This window comes from Chelonoidis abingdonii, chromosome 19, assembly GCF_003597395.2.
Source record: "Chelonoidis abingdonii isolate Lonesome George chromosome 19, CheloAbing_2.0, whole genome shotgun sequence".
In the NCBI taxonomy this organism is placed as follows: domain Eukaryota; kingdom Metazoa; phylum Chordata; order Testudines; family Testudinidae; genus Chelonoidis; species Chelonoidis abingdonii.
In genome coordinates this window covers 38,514,490-38,540,462 of record NC_133787.1, presented here as the reverse complement: position 1 = coordinate 38,540,462, position 25,973 = coordinate 38,514,490, and the positions used below count along the sequence as shown (strand labels likewise).

The 25,973-nt window shown below is 51.9% G+C and overlaps 1 protein-coding gene across 7 annotated transcripts in view; it reads right to left on the bottom strand.

The window, feature by feature from the left end:
- Positions 1–25,973, bottom strand: part of ZFPM1 (zinc finger protein, FOG family member 1) — a 132,728-nt gene that overhangs the window by 14,280 nt on the left and 92,475 nt on the right. For 3 of the 7 annotated variants that reach the window (XM_032764262.2, XM_075073880.1, XM_075073879.1), the window contains one exon: positions 7,917–8,050. The exons of 3 other annotated variants lie outside the window; for them this stretch is intronic. In XM_032764262.2, coding sequence (XP_032620153.1) covers positions 7,917–8,050 — 134 coding nt within the window. Of the gene's footprint in view, positions 1–7,916; positions 8,051–13,874; positions 14,241–25,973 lie in introns of those variants that run through there. One more of the 7 variants, XM_075073882.1, reaches the window with a different exon arrangement.

Below are 25,973 nucleotides of genomic sequence, written 5' to 3'. Positions count from 1 at the left end.
AGCCTTCATGGCTCAGGCCAGTGACCCTCCGACACCACACAGGCTCCTGCAGCCCAACTCAGGAACCCTCTGACCCAAACCAGCGACCCCGTCCCGTCCCAGCGACCATCCAACCTCAAACCAGGCCCCGTGGCCCAGCCCAATGACCCTAGACCGGCCCCTGTGTCACGACTCTGCAACCCTTCAACTGCAAACTGACCCCTGAAGCCCAGCCTAGCAACCCCAAACCGCCCCCACCCCCGATTCAGCCCAGACCGCCTCCGACCCCAAATCGGCCCCCGTAGCCTGGGCCATCGTCCTACCCGAAACTGGCTCTGTGATCCCCTGACCCCAAACCATCCCCCATGCCCCAGCCCAGCGACCCCAAACCATCCCCCATGGCCCGGCCCAGTGACCCTCCAACCCCAAACTGACCCTGCCTCCCAAGTAACCCTACAATAATGAACCGTTCCCCATGGTCCCACATAAAAAGTGACCCCCGCTGCCCAGTACTGCTGAGGGAGCAAGCAACAGCCACGCGCATACAGAACGGAGAGGAATGGGCTAGAAATCCCCCCACACACACTGACACTGGTTTGGTCTAACTGCATCCAAATACAATCGCTTGTCCCCCTCCTGCACCCCCATCTCCTCAAATTCAGCAGGGCTCAGCCCAGGCCCAGTCTCCCTTTGTGTCCTGGCACAATGCTGGGGAGGGATCGGGGAGGAGCAAAGCCCCGCGGCCCCTCTGACTGATGAGTGCTGGCTGCCTGGCATGGCTCCCCCTTCATGTGCTCCCGTCTAGGGTGACCAGATAGCAAGGGTAAATAATTGGGACAGGGGGTGGGGGTAATAGGCACCTATATAAGAAAAAGCCCCAAATATCAGGATTGTCCCTATAAAATTGGGACATCTGGTCACCCTACCCCCGTCACAGGGCCATGCTGTGCCTTGGTCCCCCCCCCAGCTGCCCGGTGGCTCTCACAACTCTCCTTGTTTTTCTCTTAACAATGAGGTCAGTGTCTCGGTTCTGAACTGGCCCTGATAACCATCAGAAACCCTATCTGCGCTGCATCCGCTAGCCGAGCTTTATCTGGGGCAGCGCCGACCCCTGCTCCGCCGCTCAGACACCAGCAGGCACACCTGGGGGTGGGGGTGGGGGCAGGGACCGGCCCCACCAGTTAGCCATTAACTTTGGGCCGGGGCGGTCCAGGGCTCTGGGGGAGAGAGACACCTGTGTGGGGGAGGGAGAGGAGAATAAGGATGCAGGCAAGGCAGGCTCAGGCCCTGTTACAGCAAACAGCCTGGGGACCCCCAGAGCTGGGCTGGGCAGCTCTGTGGTTCACGAGCACTGGTCCAGGCTGGCTTTGACAGCACTGCAGAGAACCGGCAAGGAATAGTCACAACACCCCTGTGCCCACCCTTTAGCACAATAGGGCCAGTAACATTCTCGGGGGGCCCTAGCATCCGTGTCCCCATTGCCTGGTGGGGGAGCAGAGCCCAGGCTTAGATCCAACCCCCTGCCAGACTCAGATGGCACCGTGACGCAGACATCTTGCCTAACGGCGGTGGCCCATGAGCCGGCCCTGCAGGGCTGCTGCACAGGGCTCATAAGCAGAGTGGGACACCTGGATCCTTGTGTCCCAGGCAGAGGAGTAACTCCAGCAGTGGAGACATGCCAGGGCTTTTATCTATGGGGGTAGTGGGCCACCCCTTCCTAGCTGGGTTCCTCTCCAGGGGGGCTGCAGGCCAGGCTGGTTACTTGGCAACGACAAGGTGCAGGACTTCACTTTGCCCTACTAAGGGACAGGAGAACCCTGCCTGGTTAGTGCCTGAGGGGAGGCAGTGTTGCCTAGTGGCTTGAGTACTGGCCTGGGACTCCAGAGAACTAGGTTCTAATCTCACCACTGCCACCGTCCGATTCTGGACAAGTCACTGCCCCGTTCTGTGCCTCAGTTTCCCCATTTTACAGCTGATGCTGCCCTCCGTTGTACGGTGGCTGGAGAGCGACAGACAAGAAGTGCTGCGTCCGTAGCCCAGCTTGGTGTTAGTATTATTAGGTGGAAAGCTGTGCTGGCCCAGGCTGCACTTCGCATAGCTTGAGCAGATGGCCATGGCTAGCGACAGTAGAGATGGCTTGTGGTGCATCTCTAACAGCAAGGTGACGGGAGCAAGGCATCCCTCTGAAGAGCGTTTGCTGTTTGGATGTCACTGTAAGCCTGTAAGCATTGGGTGCACCCATGTTTACCCCAGCAGCCAGGGCTGCCTGCCCCAGACACTTGACTGGCCCGGAGTTCCCAAGGCAGATCGGAACTACTCTCCCGCAAAGTGCGACATCCCCCCAGCTGCCTACCCGCAGGTCGGGCACAACAATCAGAGCGAGACAGACAAGCCAGGCCCGGAGCATGCGCCTCATGGCTTGTCCCCGGGCAGGATGGCAGCCTGTAACCAGACACTCCGAGGAGGCCGTGCTTTGTTCTTCCTCCCCCCTCCTCAAAAACAACAAAGGAAAATCGACTGAAGGGCGATAGTCACTATCAGGGATGGAGCTGCGATTCCTTCCTCAGTTCTCTGGGCAGAGATAGGAAGGGAGGCGAGCGGCAGAGAAAAGCAGGGCTGGAAATCATCAACACGGCTCGATAAGGGAGCTGCTGAAATGGGAGCAAAAATATTTAGACAATAAATGAAGTATCCCAAAAGCCGTGCGTATCTTTAAGGAATCAATCATCCTGTACCGGGTGTCTGGACATACGGCGCCAAAGGAGAGATAGCCGCTGAAATGGAGAGATAAGGGTTAATCAAGGATTTAATTCGGCAAAGATAAACAGGGTCTGAGCTAAAAAAAAAGAGAGAGAGAGAGAGAGAAAGACACAGCCAAGACTCTTTGTCCCAATATTTCTTGCAAGAACCTTAAAGTTCTGGAAGATCCCACCGCCCCCTCCTGGCTTCTGAAGATATGGTGGGGCCTGGCCAAGCCCCCGCAGCCTCGGGCCGCGGCTGGGAGGGAAATCCACGGAGGGCACAGCTGTCGCCTCAGCCCGTCCTGCTGGAGATGGTGCTGTCTCGGTAAGCTGGGAATCTGTCTCCCCGCGGAGGAGTTGCTGAGCTCCCAGAGAGCCAGGCTGGGCTATGAGACACACAGACGGCACTGCCAGGGCGACTCAAGCGTTGGGACGGCTCACTGGGTAGGTTTCACCCGGGCTTGGGAGCAGGCTCCCAATCCCGCAGCAAGGACATACGCTCCCAGCAGCTTGTCTGGTTCAGGGAAGGCTGGGGTGAGGGAATGCCAAGCCATCCCTGCTAGCTTATCTGCCACGCTGCACCTCGCTTCCAAGCTGGCTTTTCCCCTGGTCCTCCCAGTCCATGGAGAAAGGCAGATACTTCTTAGGCTGGCAGCCCCCAGAGCCCGTAAGCTCCTGGCAGATGGTGGGCACCACGCAGATTAAATAACGAGTGGGCTGAATGCAGCACACTCGGGACAGGGGCCTGGAGGCACTGGCTTTATGCCAGGTCTGCCAGTCTGCTCCCACTTTGTACCACCTCCCTTCCCCGGCCTAATGGCCAGTGCTGCAGATGCATTTTCCAAAGAGCAGAGTGGAACACGGTCTCCTCGGAGTCACCAGTGCTGCCCCCTGACTGGTTGATGTGACTCACTGGCATGTTCCTATATGCCCCCCAGCAGCGGTTCTGTGCTGCTCCTCACCCTACGCCCAGTGCAGCTCCCTGGGCTACCAGCATCACCCCCCCACAGCAGAAAGGCACCTTGGGTACCGCCCGAGCTGGGCAGGGGCCTCTGCCAGTGCACTAAAGCGAGCACAGTCTGGCCAGACACATGAGTACCACTGGGGCTGCGACAGCCACAGGCCTCCGACTCAGCCTCGTAACTCACAGCCAGGGAGCCTGACTTGGTTCATTAAAGCAGGTGACTGCTACAGAGACACTCTAGCCCTGCCCCGGGTCTCACACTCCATGTGTATTTATGATACCATACAGCACTCATTGCACCGTCCATCCATGGAGCGCCGTGATTTCCAAACACTATACATAAAGCCTCAGACATCGCACTCCGATGTGGGCAGGTCAAGGGCATCATCTCCATATTAGTCCTGGGGAAACTGAGCAGAGAAGTGACATAACCAAGGTCACCCTCTCAGTCAGTGGCAGGGTCAGGATTAGAGTTTGCAACCCACAGGCACAGAGCGCGTGAGGCTGCTCTGCATCCCTGCACCCTGTCAGGTAGGACGCCAAGCCCGAGCCAAAAGGTCCGCATCCCTTCAGCCCCCTGGGAACTGAGACACCACGACTGCCCTCCTGAAAGGCATCACTGTCGTGTGTCTGGCTCTTTTATTTTCCAGTGGCAACTGGGTTCCAAACTCTGTGTTTGTGCTAGTTCTGTGCAGAAATCCTGCTTGCAGTTTAGATCGATCCTTGCATAGTGCCCATGATCTTTGTTAGGCCATCCCTCTCTCCAGAACCTTTCGACACCGGCTCCCTCGGCTCCCTCAGACCAGAATAGAAACCCTGCGCTCTCAGAGACATGTACCATGACAATGCACACACAACAGTAGGTGAATGTGCAACTTCAGCTGGCAGTTATGCATGCATTTGCTTGAAAATATGGCTCATGACATTATATATATGAGACAAGAAGAGTATGTTACCAAAGCATCGTAAGTTCTTCTACAGTCATACATGCTCCTCCTACCCTCCCTCGGGCCAGAACAGGGCAAACTATTAGCAGCGAACAATCTCTTTTTTGACTTTGGCTGTTGATTTTTTGTGTGAATTGCCTGGCTCAGCTCCCATGAGTCTGGGTGCACTGGCAGCTACTGGACAAATGTCCAATGGAAAAACCACATTGTCCACAAACTTCACTGCGAGGATCCAGCAGTCACTAATTGAACCGGGAACAGTTCTGCCTGGCTGTAGGGCACATGGCACTCTTTCAGTTCCCTGATTGGATGAACGTAACTCCGAGTACCTTGCAATTGTGTATTTGCAGGGCTGGGGCGGCCCATGCTTCCAAGTGTGCAGAGAGGCCTGACACAGTGAACTGGACGTCTGCCGCGGATAGTCCTGCTGCGGGGACGCACTGTGGCACCCTCACTGGGAGCTGGGCGGCGATGACTGAGCCCTTTGGGAATTCCGGGTGGCTTGCCCTGTACTGCAGCTCTGCCCAGGGCATTTTAATAGAGCAGGAGGGGAAAACCTGCAGAGGAAGCTCCCACCCACCAGTCCCCTGGCTCCCTTTTGGGACACACCAATGCCAGATATGTTCCGTGGTGTGTCCCTCTGGCTGGTCCCGTCCTCCTTGCATCTGTGGCAGTCCGGTGTGAGGACTCCGCGCACACTCCTGCCAGCCACCTCACCCGCTGGCTGCTCTCAGAGAGCGAGAACACAAGTGGCTGAGACAGCCACAGCATGGCCCTTGAAAGGTGAATGAGTGTTGGGGAGCCATTTCTGCAACATTCCCCCAGGTCTAGACAGGTGCAGGTTCCTGGGGGAAGGGAGCTGTAGGTTTGCCAGTCTACGAAGCGCCAAGGGCACCTGTAGAATCTGGATCCGTGCTGAAGAATGGGAGGCAACAATGGATTGTGCTCGCTGGCAGGAGCCAGCGAATCCCAGGTGTGCAGCTCTGATCCTGGGCCATTCCTGCCCCGATGTCCCTGACACTCTACAGAAAGCCTCTGGCATATTCTGCAAGTGCGGACAGAGCTTCCAAGCAGACTAATAAAAGTTTGTGCAGTGCCTGGAAGATCTATCATCCTAGGAACTGGCCAGGCTGATCACAACGTCACGTGTCTGATCAAGAGTACTACAGAGCAAAGAAGAAATTCTAGTGGGGAGGGGGACATGCTCTTCCTGCAGTACATCTGTGATGAAAGTTAATGAAATGGGGAGGGGGGTGCACAGTGAGAGACAACAGGGTGGAACAAGTTTGGCTTGGGTCTCTGCACCACTGACAGCGGTGGATTCAGAAATTAAGCCCAGCAGGTAGGAAGCTCCAGCTGGGATTTCAAAAGAGATCACAGGTCTGTTCATCAGCGCACTTCTAAAGCCTGCTGCTGCTGTGATACAGCCCTGCCAGGGTCGGCATTAATGAGATGAATGGAACAGGAGAGATGGCAGCTCGCATCCCGCGTGTGAATGCACATTCCGGCACCAGGGAACTGGGGCCTCGGCTTTTTGTTATAATTACACCCAGGTGTTTGGAAGGGACTGGGGGAAAAGGGAGTCAGGCATGCACAAGCTTGGGAGACAGCCGGTGTGGTGGGAAAAGCAAACCTTAAGCCTTGTGCCAAACTGCAGCTTGGGGACAGAACCAGGATGACTTTGTTGTAACGGTTTATCAGCGAGAACAAACGCAGCCCATCCATCATCTTGACCAGACCTGTGCACTGGGCCCGGCCTTTTCTCAAGGGGGGCTGCGTGCATGAGATGTTAACCTCTTTCGGTCACTCGCAGAGGGATGGAACAATTCTCAACAGCCTGCCAAAGTGAGCGACGAGTAATCTCATCACCATGGCCAGCCCCAGCTCGCACCAAACCTCGCAAGAAAGGCTTCCAAAGAGGGGACCGATGCCCCACAAGAAGACATCTTCCAGGCACCATCCGTCACCACTAAAGACTAAAGCGTACGTCAGCCAGTGGTGCTTCTCCAGGGGACGGGTGTGCGCGTGTGAGGGAGGGAGATACCAGTTGAGACAGTCACTGAGGAACAGCGCATCCACAGTGCACAGATTGTGATAGGGTGGGAAATTCCTGCCAGAGTCTAGATCTGGAGCCAACTAAGTCCTCCTGCCTGCAACTCTAACTCTTCCCTCCAACCGCCCCTCTTTGGAAGAGAGTTACAACCTGTTTCCACCACCACCATTTTAAATAAGCAAACAGGAGAGAATTCGCTGGCACCCTTTAGCTGACGGGGTATTGACATTTACAATGGCCTCTCCCTAGAGAGGGTCTAGGGGACTGCATGCTGAATGGGGTGCTCCTGGGCAGAGCTGGCTTTCCCTACATTTCTTGGCAGGGAAAAGTGTTTGATTAAAAAAAATAAATCAGAATAATTATTGATAGTTCCCATTGGCTGAAACTCAGGGTTACGGCACGCGAGATTGATGATAGCCATGCAAAGACTGTCCATGGATAAGACAATGGTTCGTGAGATTTTTCCTCTGGGGAAAGGGGGGAAAACCCTTTTTTAAATAAAAAGAGGGTTGGTTTGAAAACTTGGGGTCAGTGCTGCCCCCTGCAGGCCAAGCCCAACTCTGGCAGCTCCTGGTGCCCCAGCTGCCCCACTCTTGGGGTTGTGAGGAGCCCTCTGGGGGTCTCTGTGGACAGGCAGAGGGATCCCACACCCTGACCAGCCAGTCTCTGTTGGGGCCTGCGTGTAGCTTCCCTCTGCACTGTTCCTGCCTAGGAGCTTCAACCTCCTGAACGAGACATTCCAGGCTGCATCTCTATGGCTAGGACCATTCCAGGAGCCACCACTGTGACCTGGACACAACCCCCGGAGATACCAGAGCCAGCCAGAAGCACGACAATGCCTGCGTTCCTCCAGCTCATTCCATGGTGCAGCCTTGTCAGGCTTAAGTGCCGGTAACCAGGGCATTTGCTGATATGTAAATAAAGCAACATACTGGCAAATATGTAAATCTGGCCACAAGTCATTTGCATAAACTCTCTGAGCCGTCAGCCTTAACACGGACAGACATCTCACATCCATTTTATGAAAGAATAAAAAATGGACAGTGACGGCACCAGGCAAAAGTACCATCATCCCTGAGCTGGTTTGGAGATGCCACAGCAAGGAAACCCCCAGAGTGCTGCTGCAAGGCTGCGAGGGGTGGTTCTCCCGTGGAGGGGACAGAGGCCCTGGCAGACCTCGCCCAAACCAGCTGCATGGAGCCCAAACAATGGGAGCAGAGAGTGGTTCTTACCGTCTCGCTCTGCCCTGGAGACACTGGCTCGCTGTGGATATTCCCTGGGTACGGCCCCCAGGACAATCCCTCCGGCAGGCTCCGCCTAGCACGCACTCTGCTCTCCCCCTCCACCGCGACCAGCTCCAGCTCATCTGGGAAGAGAGAGGATAAGAGGAGGGTGAGGGAGGGGCCTGGATTCACCCTACTGCCCCATGACAGCTGGCAGCATTCAAAGGGCACAGCAGTAACCCGTCAAAGCCAAGCCCAACCGAAGAGCACTGCCTGCCTTCCAGACTACAGATGGTCCCCGTTAAACAGGAACAAAGTCAGACCTTTGCTTGGTGATTTAAATACATGTAAGTAACCGACTTCTCATGGGACCTGCAGCCCATCGGGAAGCAGGTGAGCATCGGGGCCTGTTTGCAGGAGATTTCCAGGTCAGTTTGGTGGAGTCAAGTGATTCTCAGCTGGTTCAGAGAAGGATCAACTTCTGGGTGCTTTGCTGCATAGAATCAGCACTGCGTTCTCTTTCAGTCGGAGCGACATGTCAATTCCCTCTGGAAATGTCTAGGGATTAACTAGGTGTGGCTGAGGGGGCGAATGTGTGTAACATGGATATGCAACTGCCTAAAATAGAAATGCACAAAACCCAACAGTGCTTGTGTTCTGCACAGCTGGGGCAGACCGGGACAGAAATATCTTCTGGGTCCAAGGCAAACCACGCTTTGCAATTCAGCAGCTGGAGCGGAGGAGACTGAGTTGGTAATGGGGAAAAGAGGGAAAGATTGCACACACATGGGGAGGGTGGAGCTGATAAGCTGGAGAACCAGGCTGAAATCAAGGGAATCAAGCAAAGGCTGAACGCACACAGGAAGGCACAACGAGATGAGTGGGGTGGACAGCACTGTAGGATAGGAGCTGGGGGAGTAGTGGTGGGCAACATCTGAAGGTGAGCTGATGCAGAGCTCCAGACTCTTTAAGAAGTAGTTTCATTTCCTCATCAGCAGCAGCACCAGGTGCCAGGGCCAGCTCTAGGGTTTTTGCCGCTCCAAGAGGCAAAAAAAAAAAAGAAAAAAAAGCCACGATCGGCGCCTGCTCCACTGCGCCACTTTCTTCTTTGGCGGCAATTTGGCAGCCGGTCCTTCCCTCTGAGAGGGACCCGCCACTGAATTGCCACAGAACAGCCCGAAGCCGCACCTTCCCCTTGGCTGCCCCAAGCACCTTCTTGCTGAGCTGGTGCCTGGAGCCGGCCCTGCCAGGTGTGCACAGCTCAGCCTGGTGCTGCTGCCGGGGCACAAAGTATCAGGAAGGTCAAGTCCGAAAGGCCTCGTCTACCATGCGACTTTTGAGCAAGTTGGCTCTAGCCAGGTGCAGATGGGCGACTGGCATTTTTAACCACTGCGGTGCGCAAACGTGAGCAGGACGACGTTACCCGGTGGCGAGCACACCTGAGGCCAGACTACGGCAGTGCCCCCATCTTTGCTAGCAGAATAAGGGCAGAGTTGCGATAATTCTCAGTCTAGTACCAGTCCAAGGCAAACAGTGCTATCTAGCAAGGCCTCTTCCCCAGTGCTGGAGCAGGAAGGGTCCTGCCACTCACCCTGTTCCCATGTAAAGCCATCCTGAGCCACAGAAACCTAAACACACTGCTGCTCCTGCCAGTGATTGTCAGGAACAAGAGAACCAGAACCATCTTCCACTCAAGGCAACAGCAGGGAATTGCAGCCCAGGCTCAAGGGAAGGATTATATGTGTAAATGCAGGGACCTGCGCTCACATGCGGGGGATCAGACTGATCTGTACATATTTGGGGCTGGGGTCCTGCAGGGGTCAGTCCTGGGTCTGGTACTATTCAGTATTGTCATTCATGACTTTGACAGCAGAGTGGAGAGGATGCTTATAAAATCTGCAGCTGACACCAAGCTGGGAGGGGTTGCTAGCACTTTGGAGGACAGGATTAGAATTCAAAATGACCTGGACAAATAAGAGAATTGGTCCGAAATCAACCAGATGACAGGCAATATAGAAAAGTGCAAAGTACTGCACTTGGGAAGGAAAAACTCAAACACACCAACAAAGTGGGGGCTAACTGGCCAGGCGGGAGTACTGCTGGAAAGGATCTGGGGGTTACAGCGAATCACTAACTGAATACAAGTCAACAAGGTGATGCTGTTGTGAGGAAAGGCTACTATCATTCTGGGGTGTATTAACAAGCATGTTGTATGTAAGACATGGGAGGTCATTGTCCTGCTCTATTCGGCACTGGTGAGGCCTCAGCTGGAGTCCTGTGTCCAGTTCTGGGTGCCAGACTTGAGCAAAGATGTGGACAAACTGGAGAGAGTCCAGAGGAGAGTGACAAAAATAATAGAAGGTTTAGAAACTCTGAGCACCGATAAGGAAAGGTTAAAAAAACTGGGCCTATTTAGTCTTGTGAAAAGAAGGCTGAGTTGGGACCTGATAACGTATTTGGAGACTGTTAAGTGCTGTTATGCAGTGGACAGGGATTAATTGTTCTCCATGTCCACTGAAGGTAGGGCAAGAAGTAATGGGCTTAATTTGCAGTAAAGGAGATTTAGGCTGCGTATCAGGAAAACCTTTCTAACGCTAAGGATAGTTAAGCTCTGGAATAGGCTTCCAAGGGAGGTTGTGGAATCCCCATTGTTGGAAGTTTTTAAGAACCAGTTGGACAGACACCTGCCAGAGATGGCCTAAGTTTACTTGGTCCTGCCTCAATGCATGACGACCTCTCTAGGCCCCTTCTAGCCCTGACATTTCTGTGATTCTATGACATCATTTTCACCTGGGGCACATTTCCAGACAGCTTGGGTTTGCTTTGCTTCATGCCTTCCTCTGGACGTCTGAGCAGGGATCTCTGAGCTGGGATCTCCTGCTACGGTCAGGACAGCGTGCCCTACAGGATCACGGTTTTTGGTGGGGCTCGGTCTCTGCTATCAGCTTGCTTTTCCACAGCATCTTTCAAATCTAACTCCACACAGCACATTGATTTGCACTACGTTGATGCCTCTCACATGAAAGAGGCTGTGCCCAGGTGCTCATGTCTGCATCCATAGCAGAGCATGGAGTGAAGAGCCTCTTCCATCATGCACCCCGGCATTCCATCACAAGGGAGGCAGTAGGAGCCATTTCACTTCCGAGAACTCTAAGTCGAGGCAGCTTCAGGGCTTAATGGCCTTGATGATCTGATAAGTTTCTAGGTTTAATGGGTTAGATAACATGTAAATACACTATGAAGGCTGCTCTAAAATGTTTTAACTGCGCTTTTGTCTTTCCAAGTGCAGATAAGATGGCAGCAAACCAACACTCAAATGTGTGCTAAATGGAGGCCCCATCACCCCACTCAGCAGGGTTAAAGTGAAGATGCCAGTGGAAAGGGGACAGCTATTGCATCCCCAGAAAACCTGCACCGAGAGAGAGAGAGAGAGAGATTGATTCATGGAGTCCAAGGCCAGAAGGTACCATTGTGAACATCTAGTCTGACCTCCTGCATAGCGCAGGCCACAGAACCTCCCCAAAATAACTCCCAGAGCAGAGCTTTTAGAAAAACAGCCCATCTGGTTTTTAAAATGGCCAGCGACGGAGAATCCACCACAACCCTAGGTAAGTTGTTCCAATGACTAGTTACTTTCACTGTTAAACATTTACACCTTATTTCCAGTCTGAATTGGTCTGGCTTCAACTTCCAAGAGTTGGATCCTGTTAGATCTTTCTCTGCTAGACTGAAGAGCCCATTATCAAGTATGTGTTCCCTACGTAGGTACTTATAGACTATCAAAGTCACCCCTTCACCTTCTCTTTGTTCAGCTAACTCCTGTAATCATTCTTGTGGCTCTTCTCTGAACCCTCTCCAATTTAGCAAAGTCCTTCTTGAATAGTCAACACCAGAACTGGACACAGTGTTCCAGCAGCGGTTGCACCACTGCCCAACAGAGCAGTAAAATAATCTCTCTACTTCTACTCAAGTTTCCTCTGTTTATACTTTCGAGGATCACATTAGCTCTTTTGGCCACAGTGTCACACATTCAGCAGATTATTCACTATGACTTCCAACTCCTTTTTGGAGTCACAGCTTCCCAGGATAAAGTTCCCCATCCTGTAAGTATGGCCGACATCCTTTGTTCCTAGATGTAGACATTGGTCTTTAGTCATATTAAAACGCCTATTGTTTCCCTGAGCCCAGCTTAGCAAGCGATCCAAATCACTCTTCATCAGTGGCCTGTCCTCTTCGTTATTTACCACTCCAATTTTTGCATCAGCTGCAAACTTTATCAGTGATGGTTTTTTGTTTCTTCCAGGTCATTGATAAAAATGTTAAGTAGCCAAGCACCAATCCCTGCAGGACTCCACTCGCAACACACCCGTTCAAGATATTTCCTTGTTTAGAATGACACTTTGAGACCTATCAGTTAGCCAGTTTTTAATCCATTTAATCTATGCCATGTTAATTTCAGATCGTTCCAGTTTTTTAAATCAAAATGTCATGGGTACCAAGTCAAACGCCTTACAGAACTCTAAGTATATTACATCACCACTATTATCTTTATCAATCATGCTTGTAATCTCTCTCTCAAAAAAAGATATCCAGTTAGTTGGACAGGATCAGTTTTCCCAAAACCCATGTTGATTGGCATTAATTCCCAGATCAGCTGCTCCATTATCTTGCCTGGATCAATCTCAGGTTAACAGGCCTATAATTATCCGAGTCATCCCATTTACTCTTTTAAAACATTGGCACAACTTTTGTTTTCTTTAGAAATGTCCCTAGTGTCCCAAGGCTTATTGAAAAGACTGCTGTACGTGCAGGCTGCCCTCTTGTGAAGCTGACCTTGCTGTGGCCCAGCCTGGTTGTCCATGACATGGGCTGGTGACTGTCAGCGAAATACAATTGCTCATTTCGCTCTGAACACCCATGCAGATTATCCAGAAGCTGGTGGGAGGAAAGGCAGAGATTCCAGCCTCTGAGCACTTATTGTGTCAGGAGAGGTACAGAACAGTTCTGCTATACTGACTGATCCCGGCCGACTCTTCATGGCTGGGCCCTCAGCTGGGTTTGAAACCTCTGATCTTCAGAGATGAAAATCTAAGCCTTTATTGTTTGAGCTAAGGGAGCAACTCCATTCACTGCTAGCAGCAATATATCCTTAACCTCTTAAAAGGAGCCAGCCTGAGAGGCAGGCAAAGGCCCATGCTTTCCTAAAATTGGTTTTACACTCAGTAAAGATGTACTTTCCAATTGCAATAAACCAGAGGAAAAAAAAATAAACGGAGACTCCATAGACCACATTGGCCAGATTTTCAAAGTTAGGGGTGTGCAATTATACATACATTTTTGCATATCAAATTTGCATATGCAAATACAGCACTAACACACACGCACACACTCAGAGCCACTTATAAACCCACATCAGGTGTCTGTATGCCCAGCTTACCCACCCTGGCCCTGGATCGGTCTAATGCAGAGTTGAATGTTGAAACGTTCTGGACTGAGATTTGTCCCTGCTCCCTCTCAGCTATTAAAAGACACTCAATGTTGGTGAGGTCTCCACAACCTGCCAGCTCCTTTTCCTGCCTGGATCTGCCTCTCCAGTCTATCATGTCTTTCGATGGCATCATCCGCCCCACTGGAAATTCAGCCCAGCCATGGGATCTGGCAGGCCAAGGAGAGGAGGCGGGGCTTGTCTGAAGGCAAGTTGCTTTAGAATTAGAAACACCCTGAGGCAAAAATAATGTGCCGGTTGGACAGCTCAGAGCCTGATGAGCAGGTCTCTCTGCACACAGGGTGTTGGCAGCTCAATGTCTGTATCCTCAGAGCTGGGGTTATTTCAGGAGAATGACGGCACTACGGGGCATCATCCATGAGGGAATGCCTGGCTAGGAGGGGCTGATTAATCTGAGCTGGTCCTCGGTCCACACCAGACTCAGCTGCTCCTTCTAGGTCTCATCTCCATGAGCTATGAACCTTGCAGAAAAGCAGAGGCACGGTTTTCACCTGGGGACTGCCCAAGCTCTAACCATTGTGGTGTTGGAGATCCTCGCATTCAGTGCCGCTAGGAGGGCAGAATCACCATCCCTGCTGGATAGGAAGGTGGCTCAGCACCTCCCCCAGAGCAGCGTCTTTGGGATCACACTCCTCCAGGGCTCAAGGGTAGCAGCAGCCACCAGGCAGCTCCAACGCCATCACAGATGCGTGTCCTTTCAACATGGTTGCTCGGTGAGATCCCCGGCACCTAGTGCCTAGGCCAGCCCTTTGGCTTGTGGGCTTGGGCTCCCACGGATCAAATCAGTCCAAAGCTGCCTTCCTGGCGAGCCACTGGAGCCTGTGATGAGAAACCGCCCCCAGTTCAATTTCGGAGCCCCCTGTCCCACCCCACCCCCGCTCCCTTCCGCTCTGCCCATGGATTAGGAGTGAGCTTTAGCAGAGGGAAGTCTCTCCTCAGATGCTTTATAGCGGGGTGCGGCTTTGCTTTCTGGGGGGTGAACATACATAAGAACATCAGAACGGCTGTATCAGGTCAGACCAAAGGTCCATCTAGCCTAGTATCTGTCTACCAACAGTAGCCAATGCCAGGTGCCCCAGAGGGAGTGAACCTAACAGGCAATGATCAAGTGATCTCTCTCCTGCCATCCATCACCCCCTCTGACGAACAGCTTCCCTTACCCATCCTGGCTAATAGCCATTTATGGACTTAACCACCATGAATTTATCCAGTTCCCTTTTAAACACTGTTTATTCGTCTAGCCTTCACAACTCCTCAGGTAAGGAGTTCCACAAGTTGACTGTGCGCTGCATGAAGAGAACTTCCTTTATTTGTTTTAACCTGCTGCCTATTAATTTCATTTGGTGTCCTCTGTTCTTGTATTATGGGAATAAGTAAATAATTTCCTTACCCACTTTCTCAACATCACTTCATGATTTTAGTATACCTCTTATTATCCCCCTTAGTCTCCTCTTTTCCAAGCTGAAGAGTCCTAGCCTCTTTAATCTTTCTCGTATGGGCCTCTCCAAACCCCTATATCTTTAGTTGCCCTTTTCTAACTCTTCTGATACTAGAATATCTTTTTTGAGGTGAGGAGACCACATCTGTACACAGTATTGGAGATGTGGGCATACCATGGATTTTATATAAGGTCAATAATATATTCTCAGTCTTATTCTTTATCCCCTTCTCTTATGATTCCTAACATTCTGTTTGCTTTTTTGACCTCCTCTGCGCACTGCGTGGACATCTTCAGAGAACTATCCACGATGACTCCAAGCTTTTTCCTGACATCGCTGTAGCTAAATTAGCCCCATCATATTGTATGTATAGTTGGGGTTATTTTTCCAATGTGTATTATTTATCCACATTAATTTCATTTGCCATTTTGTTGCCAATCACTTAGTTTTGTGAGATCTTTCTGAAGTTCTTCACATCTGCTTTGGTCTTAACTATCTTGAGTAGTTTGGTATCATTTGCAAACTTTGCCACCTCACCTGTTCACCCTTTCTCCAGATCATTTATGAATAAATTGATAGGATTGGTCCTAGGACTGACCCTTGGGGAACACCACTAGTTACCCTCTCCTTCTGAGAATTCACCATTTATTCCTACCCTTTGTTCTCTGTCTTTTAACCAGTTCCCAGTCCATGAAAGGACCTTCCCTTTTTATCCCATGAGAGCTTAATTTCGTAAGAGCCTTTGGTGAGGGACCTTGTCAAAGGCTTTCTGGAAATCTAAGTACACTATGTCACTGGATCCCCCTTGTCCATATGTGTGTGACCCTTCAAAGAACTCTCATAGATTGTAAGACATGATTTCCCTTTACAGAAACATGTTGACTATTGCTCAACAGTTTATGTTTTTCTTGTGTCTGCAATTTTATTTTTAACTATTGTTCGACTAATTTGCCGGTGACGTTAGACTTACTGGTCTGTATTGCCGGGTCACCTCTAGAGCCCTTTTTAAATATTGCCGTTACATAGCTAACTTCCAGTCATTGGGTACCGAAGCCGATTTAAAGGACAGGTTACAAACCTTAGTTAACAGTTCCGCAACTTCACATTGGAGTTCTTTCAGCTCTTGGGTGAATGCCATCTGGTCCCGGTGATCGTTAATGTTGAGTTTATCAATTAATTCCAAACCTCTCTAGTGACACTTCATCTGTGACAGTTCCTCAGATTTTGTCACCTACAAAGCCAGCTCAGGTTGGGAATCTCCCTAACATCCTCAGCCATCAAGACTGAAGCAAAGAATCCATTTAGTTTCTCGCAATGACTTTACGTCTTTAAGTGCTGCTTTGTATTTCGATCGTCAAGGGGCCCACTGGTTGTTTAGCAGGCTTCCTGCTTCTGATGTACTTAAAAATTTTTTGATATTACCTCTGGAGTTTTGGCTAGCTGTTCTTCAAACTCCTCTTTGGCTTTTCTTATTACACTCTTGCACTTAAGCTGGCAGTGTTTGTGCCTCTTTCTATTTGTCTCCCTGGATTGTGCTTCCACTTTTTAAGAAGTCTTTTTATCTCTCACTGCTTCTTTACATGGTTGTTAAGCCACGTGGCTCTTTTTTAGTTCTTTTACTGTGTTTCTTATTTGGGGTATCATTGATAGTTGGTCTCTATTTGGTGTCTTTAAAAAGGGCCCAAGGCACATTGCCGGATTTCACTTTAGTCACTGTACCTTTTAACTTTGTTTACTAATTTTTGTATAGTTCCCCTTTTGAATTAAATGCCACAGTGCTGGGCTGTTGAGGTGTTCTTTCCCACCACAGAACACCTCAACAGCCCAACACTGTGGCATTAAATACAGCCTCCAGCATGGGGCTGACTGCTGATTGGCCCTCTTTTGGGGTGGGGCTGGGGGTCAGTAGCATCTTTCCTGTAGCTATCAGAGAACTTCCAGGTTTTGCTCTTCCACTTTTCTCCCCAAGGGTGCTCTGATCCGAGGGTCTCTCTCCCTCCGAAGCGTGGATCAGCCCAGAAGGTGCGAGCCGAACACCCTCGACCCGCAAGCTGTTGACAGAAGCGGTGATGTCAGGAGAAGCCAGACAGGTCCTAAGCAGCCCTGGCTTGTTTCCTCCATAGTTCAGTGCAGGACGGTCCACTGCTCAAGCTCTACATCGTGGGTGGCAGCGACGGCTATAGGACCCAGGAGTCCTGACTCTGTTCTGTGCACGACTAGTAATGCTTCTCTCAGACATTATCCTCCTCGAGCCAAGGGGACTCAGGCTACATTTGTATCTTAGCATTTATCCTGATTTAGAAATTAACACGGTGATGGTGCTGCCTGTCCAGTGTCTCATCAGCATGTCCCTGCTGACTGGCCTCCTTAGGTACCATTACAAACCAGCTTCACTCTGGGATGAGAGGATTAGGGGAGGACAGAATAAAGCCTAACTCCCAAATCTGGACCTTAGCTTTCAGAAATCTGGGGTCTAGCATGAACCTTCTAAGCTTAATACCAGCTTAGCTTGATCTCGCTGCACCATCCAAAAATTCCAGGGTTTTGCCCCCTCTGGTCTCCCCAAAAACTTCCTGGAGGGACCCAAGACGCAAGAACTCTGAGTCTCACAACAAAGGGAAATAACCCACTTCCCTTCCCCCTCTCTCTCCACCCAGACTTTCCTCTTTGGGCTAACCTGAGAGTACTGATGCAATTTCTTTACATCACAATACCACAGAAGCATGTCTCCTTTATTCCACAAAGAGACAAACCCCAAATACAAGGAAACAGAAAAGATTCTATTTCTCCTCCCCCTCTCACCAATTCCCTGGTGCTGCAAAGTTTCACCCTCCGTAGATCTAACACAAAGAGAATTCCCTCCCCTCGTGCCTTAGCTACCCAGAGAAAACTTTATATAAAAAGAAAGAAAAAAGACATAAGAATATAATCTGTGCATCAAGTGACAATACAGGGCTATTGCTTATAAGAAAAATATGAATAAACAGTCTGATTCAAAAACATATCCAATTTGAAACATTCCAGCAAGCTACACATATGTAAATACAACTAAAACAACATAAAAGCCTATATTGTTTTTCTACCTGTACTTACAATTTGGAAACAGAAGATTAGAAGATAGAAAGAACCTTCTCATAGCTGAGAGACGGACAAAAGACTTAGACCCCAAAAATTCCCTCCCTGACTTTGAAAAAATCCAGTTTCCTGATTGGTCCTCTGGTCAGGTGTTTGGTTCCCTTTGTTCCCTTTACAGGTGAAAGAAACATTAACCCTTAGCTATCCGTTTATGACAAGGGGAGGACAGAATAAAGCCACATCTCTCTGGCAAGAAGAGGCAGAAGGACAAGGGGAAAGAGCAGAGGAAACAGATCCCCTGGCCTCTCCTCTCCTGGGAGCTCCCAGCCACGTGGGACCCCTTGCTGTTAATGAGCCTTTGAAGAGCTCAGTTGGATTTACTGCTTTGACACAAGCCCTGCTTTATTTCCCCGCTCTTGAAGGTGAGAAGGGCAGAGGCGGCAGCCATCCGCACATCTAATCCCTGGCTCCCAGAGGAGCGTGAAGGACTCTGAAGGACAGGTGCTGGGCACAGCGGGAGCTACTCCCCACCCCATACCCCTCTCCCCCAGGGCATACTGAGAAAAGGGAATAAAACCCAGCAAGAACAAGGAGGGAAAAGCAACCGAATCCACAGTCCCTTCCAATCAGAGACGGGCCAAGGAGGGAAGGACTCAGAATCCATTTGGATCAGGCTAAGGGCTGGGGCTCGGGTTCCAGCCAGAATCAGAGCTAGAAGTTGACAGGGCTGAAACCCCTGCGCTGGGCCCCAAACGGTGGAAATCTCGGGGGGTGGGGGAATGAGATGGTTTCACAAGATTTCTGCCATCTGGAAACACAGCAAACCTGCTCTGACAGAGCCAGGACACTTCCCTTTGCTGATCCAGTCCTGGCCAGAAACCAGGGGTAGGACTCACATCCAGAGGCACAAATGTGAACATGCTTCCCCTTGAAGAAAAGACTGGGGGTGGTGGAGTGGGGTGGGGTGGAATGGGGCTTCAGACACACAGCACTCGCTTGGACCTATCAGGGCAGAGCCACCAGCAGAGGAAAATACAGAGGGTGAAAGCGGCAGCATCCCTGCCTACGATGCTGTCCTACAGGCAGAGCTTCCGCTCCTCACGCCGTAGTCTTGATTCACTTGGGATGAACCACCAGCCGCGCACGGTTCCTCTCACACTCTGGGCACGCCAGAAAGAGCCCCTTTTACATCAGTGGACTGGGCCTGGGTGCCAAGGTCCGACTAGTGAAGAGATTCTGTACCTGCCAAACCAGCTCAGGGGTCTGCGGCACAGAAACACCCCAGGGCTGGCGATGGAAGAGCACCGCCGACAGCCTGGCAGTTAGGGCATTTGCAAGGGATGTGGGAGAGACCCAAGCTCAAATCGCTGCTCTGCCTGATTCAGCGGCACTATCAGTTTCAAGCTGTTCTGCTTTGTATCAATAATTAAATTTTTATTGGGCCAGAGAGCACAAGACTATTCGGTGGTTCTCGGGTCCCTCGTTTTGACCTGGACCTGAGAAACCTTCCCACCAAAAGTTTGGTCTCAACAGAGACCTTCCTGGGAAACGTTTCAGTTTTGATGGCTCAGTATTTTCAGCCCTGTGGGCAGATGGGGAAGGGTTGTTGACAAATTCCTGACCAGTTTGTCTTATGGCTACCACTTGTGGAGAGGGCAAACAGCAGCCAGCACCGAAGGGGAGAAGAGGTCAGGCCGAGATAACGGAAAAGCCAAGGGTGAGGAATAAAGGGGTGATGGGGGGGCGCGGGTTAGACACCCTATCAGCTCCCAAATGAAACCTGCTGCAAGGACACTGCCTGTAGAACTGGGCAGATCAGGGTCTGTTTGGGGATTACTCTATGGCCACCTTCCCTAGGGTCTCTTTGGCCTGCATCTCCTCCATTAAATTTTATGGACTCTGCTCAGAAAACAGCAGCCAAGCACGTCTCCTTCCTTCAATCAGTCCCATCCCTCTTCCCCCCCACCCCCTCTCTGAGAGCATCCAAGCCCACCCTGTCAGCCTCCCTGCCCGCCCCCCACACAGCCACACTTCCCTTTGGTGGCAAGATTTGCATTTCTCAGCGGCACTTGGGCACCGCGTGATGCTGGAGCAGCTTCTGTTACTGCGCATTGGAACAACAGAGCCAGGCTCCGAGTTCCTATTTCCCAGGGTACAAAGTGAAACGCCCCTCGGGAAGGGCCTGCCCTAGCGCACGCAGGGGACTTGCTCACTCTGCCCCGGCACGAGACCTGCCACTACACAGGGAATTCTCTGAGCCAGCCTCAAACACCAGGAGAAGAGGCTCATTGCAGAGACATGCACCATCTGAGCCACGGGGCAGGGTGCTGAACAGAGGCGCCAGCCCGTGAGGGGCCCAGGCCCTGCTGCTGGGCTCTAGAAGCACCAGCCGTGCTGCAGGGAGCCGAGTTCTGGGAAAGGGACAGCTTCAATCTCACGTGTCTATTCCCGGGGCAACAAGAGCACAACCTTGCCTGGCTCTGGAGGGGCTGAGGCTCCCCAGCCAGTGAGAAGGGGGAGCTCTGCAGCTCAGAGAGCGGGTGGGTCACCTGGAGGTCCCTCCAAACTAGGCACCGCCCAAGACGGGAGCAGGAAAGCACAGCACTGAGACGATGGGGAACAGACACCGAGCCGCCCGGCCGATTTAGCTTGTCTCGTCCACTGAAGACATCATCAAGGGCTGAACCCAGTGCTGGGAATCTGGACTTTCCACCTACTTCGGCCCTTGGACTTTGTTACCCAAACAACGACTCACATTTGTATGGCATCTTCCCCCTGAAATGATCCCCAATGCGCCACAGAGGCTAGCCCCCCGCAATGCAGCCAGCGGGTACACAGCACCTGGCACTGCTGTGAATCTCTACTCGTACAGAAAGGGCCGGCACGCCCACTGAGTCCTGCCTTTCCCAGGCTTGTAGGAACTTGTCCGACAGACAGAGTACACTGGGCCTTGAAGGGTTAATAGCCTAAATCCAAACCCCAGGGCCAGGCCTGAAGCTGTTAAAAATCCCAGCAAGTGGATACAGGGTCAGGACGCCCGGTATCTCCCTTTATTACTGACGGGACTGTGAGCACATTTCCCCAGTCAACCTCCCAGGGCCCAGCCAGAAAGCGGCAACCCTGCTCATTAGAGATACCCCCAGGCTTAAACCCTGGAGCCTTTAACTCAGGCCACCCTCCTGTCCCCCTGAGCTCCAGAGAGAGTCCTTGGGCTCCCAGCAGAAGCAAAGGAACAACATGCTGTGGAGGGAGGCTGGGACTGGGCCTTCTGTGGGAGGGGCCCCCGCTGAGGAGCCCTGGGGTGCAGGGATCTGACTCCCAGTACGGCCCCGATGGCTTGGCCCAAGGAGCTTGCCATTTGCTTGGCCCAGCAGCAGACAGGAATCCCTGCAGCGATAAGGTGGCGCTGTATTTTTCAGGCTGGGGTGGGGGGAGGTGGTTCCTTGCGTACGTTTCTCATTCGAGCAGCTTCCTCCTGTAGGAAACCTCAGGGGAAATCGGTGACGCCCTAGACAGCTTGGACAGACCCGGGGGTTACGCAGCGTTCCTGGCCAGTTTGGAAAAGGAGCTGATTTGGTGCCCAACGGCCACCTCCCCTCCTTGGCCCCCACCCCCACCAGCCTCTCTGTTCCTTTCCCCTCACCCTGTCCCCGCGTCTCGAGGGCTAATCAGCTGAGTTTGGGTCAGGAGACCACGTCTCCAAGATAAGAGCCCGGCCTGACACTTTCCATGTCAGAGTACTCCATCTTCTGTGTATCAATCCCCAGCAGAGAAAACACACAGCCGCTGATAAAAGACAACCGTTCCAGACACAAGGGACAAAAATAGTGCAGCCTGCGCCAGCCGGCCACGAGCCTTTTGCCCGTGCCAATGGCAACTGGTGATGCAGGGGGGCGAGTGGATGACCCTGCCCTCGGCCCGCCAATTAACAGGCAAGTGGGCAGGTCAGACGTGCTGGCGGCCGCAGCAAAGTGGTATGGGATGAGCACAGCAATGCTGGAGTTCATGCAACAGTAAGGTCAAAATTTCCCTCTACCAGGGACCATTAGCCCCAACTGCCTGCGGCCTGTGGGACCCACATGTCCTGCTCTTTCCCTGCAAGGTGGTGGTCGATTGTCGCAGAGAGATTGCAGTGCGGGTGTATGGTGTGCTGTGAGCCACTGACCGCCAACGCAGAGCTGAGCTGCGCATTAAGAGCCATATTTTGGCGCTCTCTGCCTGCACCTCCGTTTGCACCAGCAAGGCACATTCCCAGCCTGGGCAGTGGGGGGTGTAACTACACCGCTAACTCATGCACCATGTGGCTGAAATTCACAGCGAGTCCCAGCAGCAAAACCAAAACAACAACGACAACAACCGCTGAGGAATGAAGACTCTGCACCTGCATTGCCACCCACGTGTTTCCAAGGGCTTCTCTTCACTGCGCTGTTAGCTTGAGCAATAACTCAAGGGCCGCCCCTCACCGAGCTCAGGTCAAGCCATGCTTTAAGCCTGCCCACAGCGAGCCAGGGTGGAGTGAAATCCAGGCCTCCTTGCTCCCTGCTGATGGAGCCAAAAGGGCAGGGCGCAAGGGGCCGGCATCGGAAGGGCGAGAGCAAGGCACAGCGGTCCAGGTCCTGCAGCAGCTCACCGGAGCGTCTCCATCGCTTTATGGGGGTGGTGGGTGGAAATGCAGGAGGCGCGAGAAGGAAGGAAGGAAGAAGAGACGATGACAGACTTGGGAGCAGCTTGAAACAAAGTTTGCCCACCCACTCCCAGGAGTCTGAGGCCAACCAGTTCCCAGCCTCCATCTACAAGCCACGTGCCAAGCAGGCCTCCTGAATGGCACCTGCCAAGATGCTCAGCCCCCATGCTCCCACGCGACGCAGCCACAGAGGCCTGCAGAAGACCTGGCTCGGGAAGTTTAATTACAGATTAAATGTCACCTTGAAGATTTTTAGCTGGAGGCAGCTACAGAGAAGAACCATATAAGTCAGAGATGGAACAAGCTGCTAGTCTCCACACTATGCCCCAGCCAGGCCAGGCCTGCTTCTTACCATGCGTGCCCTGAATGGTTTGTCCTCTCTGTTTATTTGTATTATGGTAGTGCCCTAAGGGAAGGCGAGGCCCCTGCACGCTGCGTGCTGTGGACATGGTAAGAGACAGTCCCTGCCCCAAAGAGCTTCGAATCCAAACAGACAGAAGGTGGGAAGAGAAACAGAGGCAAAATGACTTGCCCGAGGTCACTGCTGGAACCAGGATGAGAACCTAACTCTCCTGACCCCCAGCTCCCCTCCCGCTCCACTCGGTCGCAGAGTCTAGTTTATGAGTGGTCTAAGGAATGGGGCTTCCATTGCCTCCCTTGGTAAAATCTTAGCAGAGACAAGGCACCTGCAGTTTTCATAGTGAGGAAGGCTGGTCCAGTGGTTACTTGGAAAACCCGACTTCAAGTCTTTGCTCTCCCATGTGACTCTAGGGCAGGGTCACTTCATCCCTCAGTTCCCCATCTGTCCAAGGGGAATAACAGCACTGCCTCCCCTTGGCTGCGGTGAGAATAAATCCATGAAATGTTGTGAGGCTCAGATACCACGGTGATGGGCGCTGGATGAGTACAAAAGATAGCCAGGCCTTTACTTGGCAGTGAAGACAAAGCCTCAGACACATCCCAGAGCCCCTAGCCCCATCCCAATCTGCCACTCAATAATTCCTCCCCACCCTGCTAATATTTGAAGAATGGTCTTAGCCTCTCCCCCATCTTAGCCATCTTGGAGCCAAGCTGTACAAATTTCACTTAAGTCCCTCCCTCCAGCTACAGGATCATTTTTATCGCACTTCTATGAGCTCTGGCCAGTCTGTCAGAATCCTCATGGCAGCGCAGTAGCTGGAAACAAATGAAATATTCCAGGTGTGGTCATGCCGGAGCAGCACATGAGGGATTAGTGCCTCCGAAGTTGTTAGCAGCTCTGACAGCTTTGTTCTAGTCCATAGTTATTGCAAATTCAGGGTTGGATCAACTGGAGGAATCTCAGGTTGTAGCCAAAGAGTTCTGGGGATTTGAAGCAGAACTGTGCCACAACTTGTCCCTCGCCAACAAAAGCCCTGGCAGTGCCAGGAACCCAGCGCAACAGTGCCCAGCGTGTCCCTGCTTCTTCCACTGTGGCCTGCTGGTATGAGTCATAAGACATAGGAACATAAGAGTGGCCATACCTGGTCACACCAAAGGTCCATCCAGCCCAGTATCCTGTCTACCAGCAATGGCCAATGCCAGGTGCACCAGAGGGAGTGAACCTAACAGGTAATCATCAAGTGATTTCTCTCCTGCCATCCATCTCCACCTTCTGACAAACAGAGGCTAGGGACACCATTCCTTATCCAGCCTGGCTAATAGCCATTTATGGACTTAACCTCCATGAATTTATCTAGTTCAGCCATCACCGGGAGGGATCCATTCTAGGTGTAAGTATAGGAAGGAGAGCGTGACTATTCTAGGGTGTTTGCCCAGTGTTGAGCTGGATTCAGGTGCATTTTGCTTTGTCTTCAGTCAGTTGGGTGCGTGGGTCTGAGAAGTGATGCGGCGGGTAACTGCTCTGTGGTCACTTAGCAACCTGGGCTTGTTTTAGTGACAAAAGGTTTTTGGCTGGTAATGTTGCACTTTCCAAACACTAGCTCACTTCTCCTCACAGTCAGGTAGGGCAGGGCAAGACCAACCTTCATGTCAGAGATGGGGAAACTGAGGCATGGAAAGATCACACAGTCAAGGGCAGGGAACTCCCAGGCCTGCGCTCAAACCACACCCCCCTCTAGTGTTTCGGAATGGCTGGGATCCCCACTCCTTCTTGGCTATGTCAGATGCACATGCACATGTCTGGCCCCTGCAACAAACCATTTCCCCACGGCTCTTGTTCACACCACACAACTTTCGCAGCTGCTTGAGTCATGTTATGCAAACAGCACCAGAGGAAGTATCCACATAATGCAGGCAAACAATGCTGTATTACGTTATTTCCATTTCTTCCCCTCCAGCACGGCAGAGGAAAAAACGAGACCTTTCAGATTCTGCGTATTTATAGTCTTAGGCCTTAAAAAGAAATCTGCTAATGAATTCCCTCCTGCACTCTGGAGACAGAGGGAACTTTACACTGCATCCATTCTGCGGCTGGAGCAAGCTTCTTCTCTCAGGGAAGCTGCTCCCCTAATCCGACCCCAGAGCCAATGAACTAGCAGAAGTGAAACCCAGAGGGGCATGATGCCTCTTGTTCTTTAATGAAAGGCAGCAGTCAACGCTGGGACATGGACAATTAGGTCCCTCATGAAGGGGACATCTCAGTCGCTGGCCCGGTAAGGCACGAGGGGATGGGAATGAACATGAGTTCTGCTCAGCTCCGTCACGTCACAGTACTACAAGCTACACTTGAAGTGGCGTTGGAAAGCCAGGTTCTGCTCACGTTCTTCCCAGAGGAGGGGAAGACGGGTGGATGGGGCTGCCGTCAGCCTAACACTAGAGAGCCTTCAAAAAAAGAGGAAAGTGGGTTTGTATCTAACTACACTTCAGGTGTGTGATACAAGGAAACCATGACCAAGGTGTAACTCACCCTCCCCTCTGCGTTCGGAGGGCATCACGGCTGCTTCGGCGACACCTCCAAATAACCAGGCCTGCAGTTCTGAGGGTGCAAAGTCCATTAGCCGATTTGAGTGCCGGCCGTGCAGCAAAGGCCCTGTGGGAAGCTTGCCCTGCACTGTATGCACAGCTCAGCAAACCCAGGCTGCTTGCGGTCGAGCTGGCAAAGAGCTGATCAGGCATTAGGAACTCCTGAGTGCTAAACTCCAGCTCTAGCACCAGCTTGCCCAAGTTTCTTGACCTACCTGCTCATCTGTGAAATGGGGACAACAGCCCACTGCAGAGGTGCTGGGAGAACTAACTAGCCTGGCTGTAGAAAGGTCTAGGTGCTATTCCAGAGTAGGGTGCAGCATGTGTCCACACACACGCACAGCCTGGGTAGCCGAATCTAGGGGAAAAGTGGCTTTGATCTTACCAGATCAGAATACAGGTCCCATGGCTTCTGACAT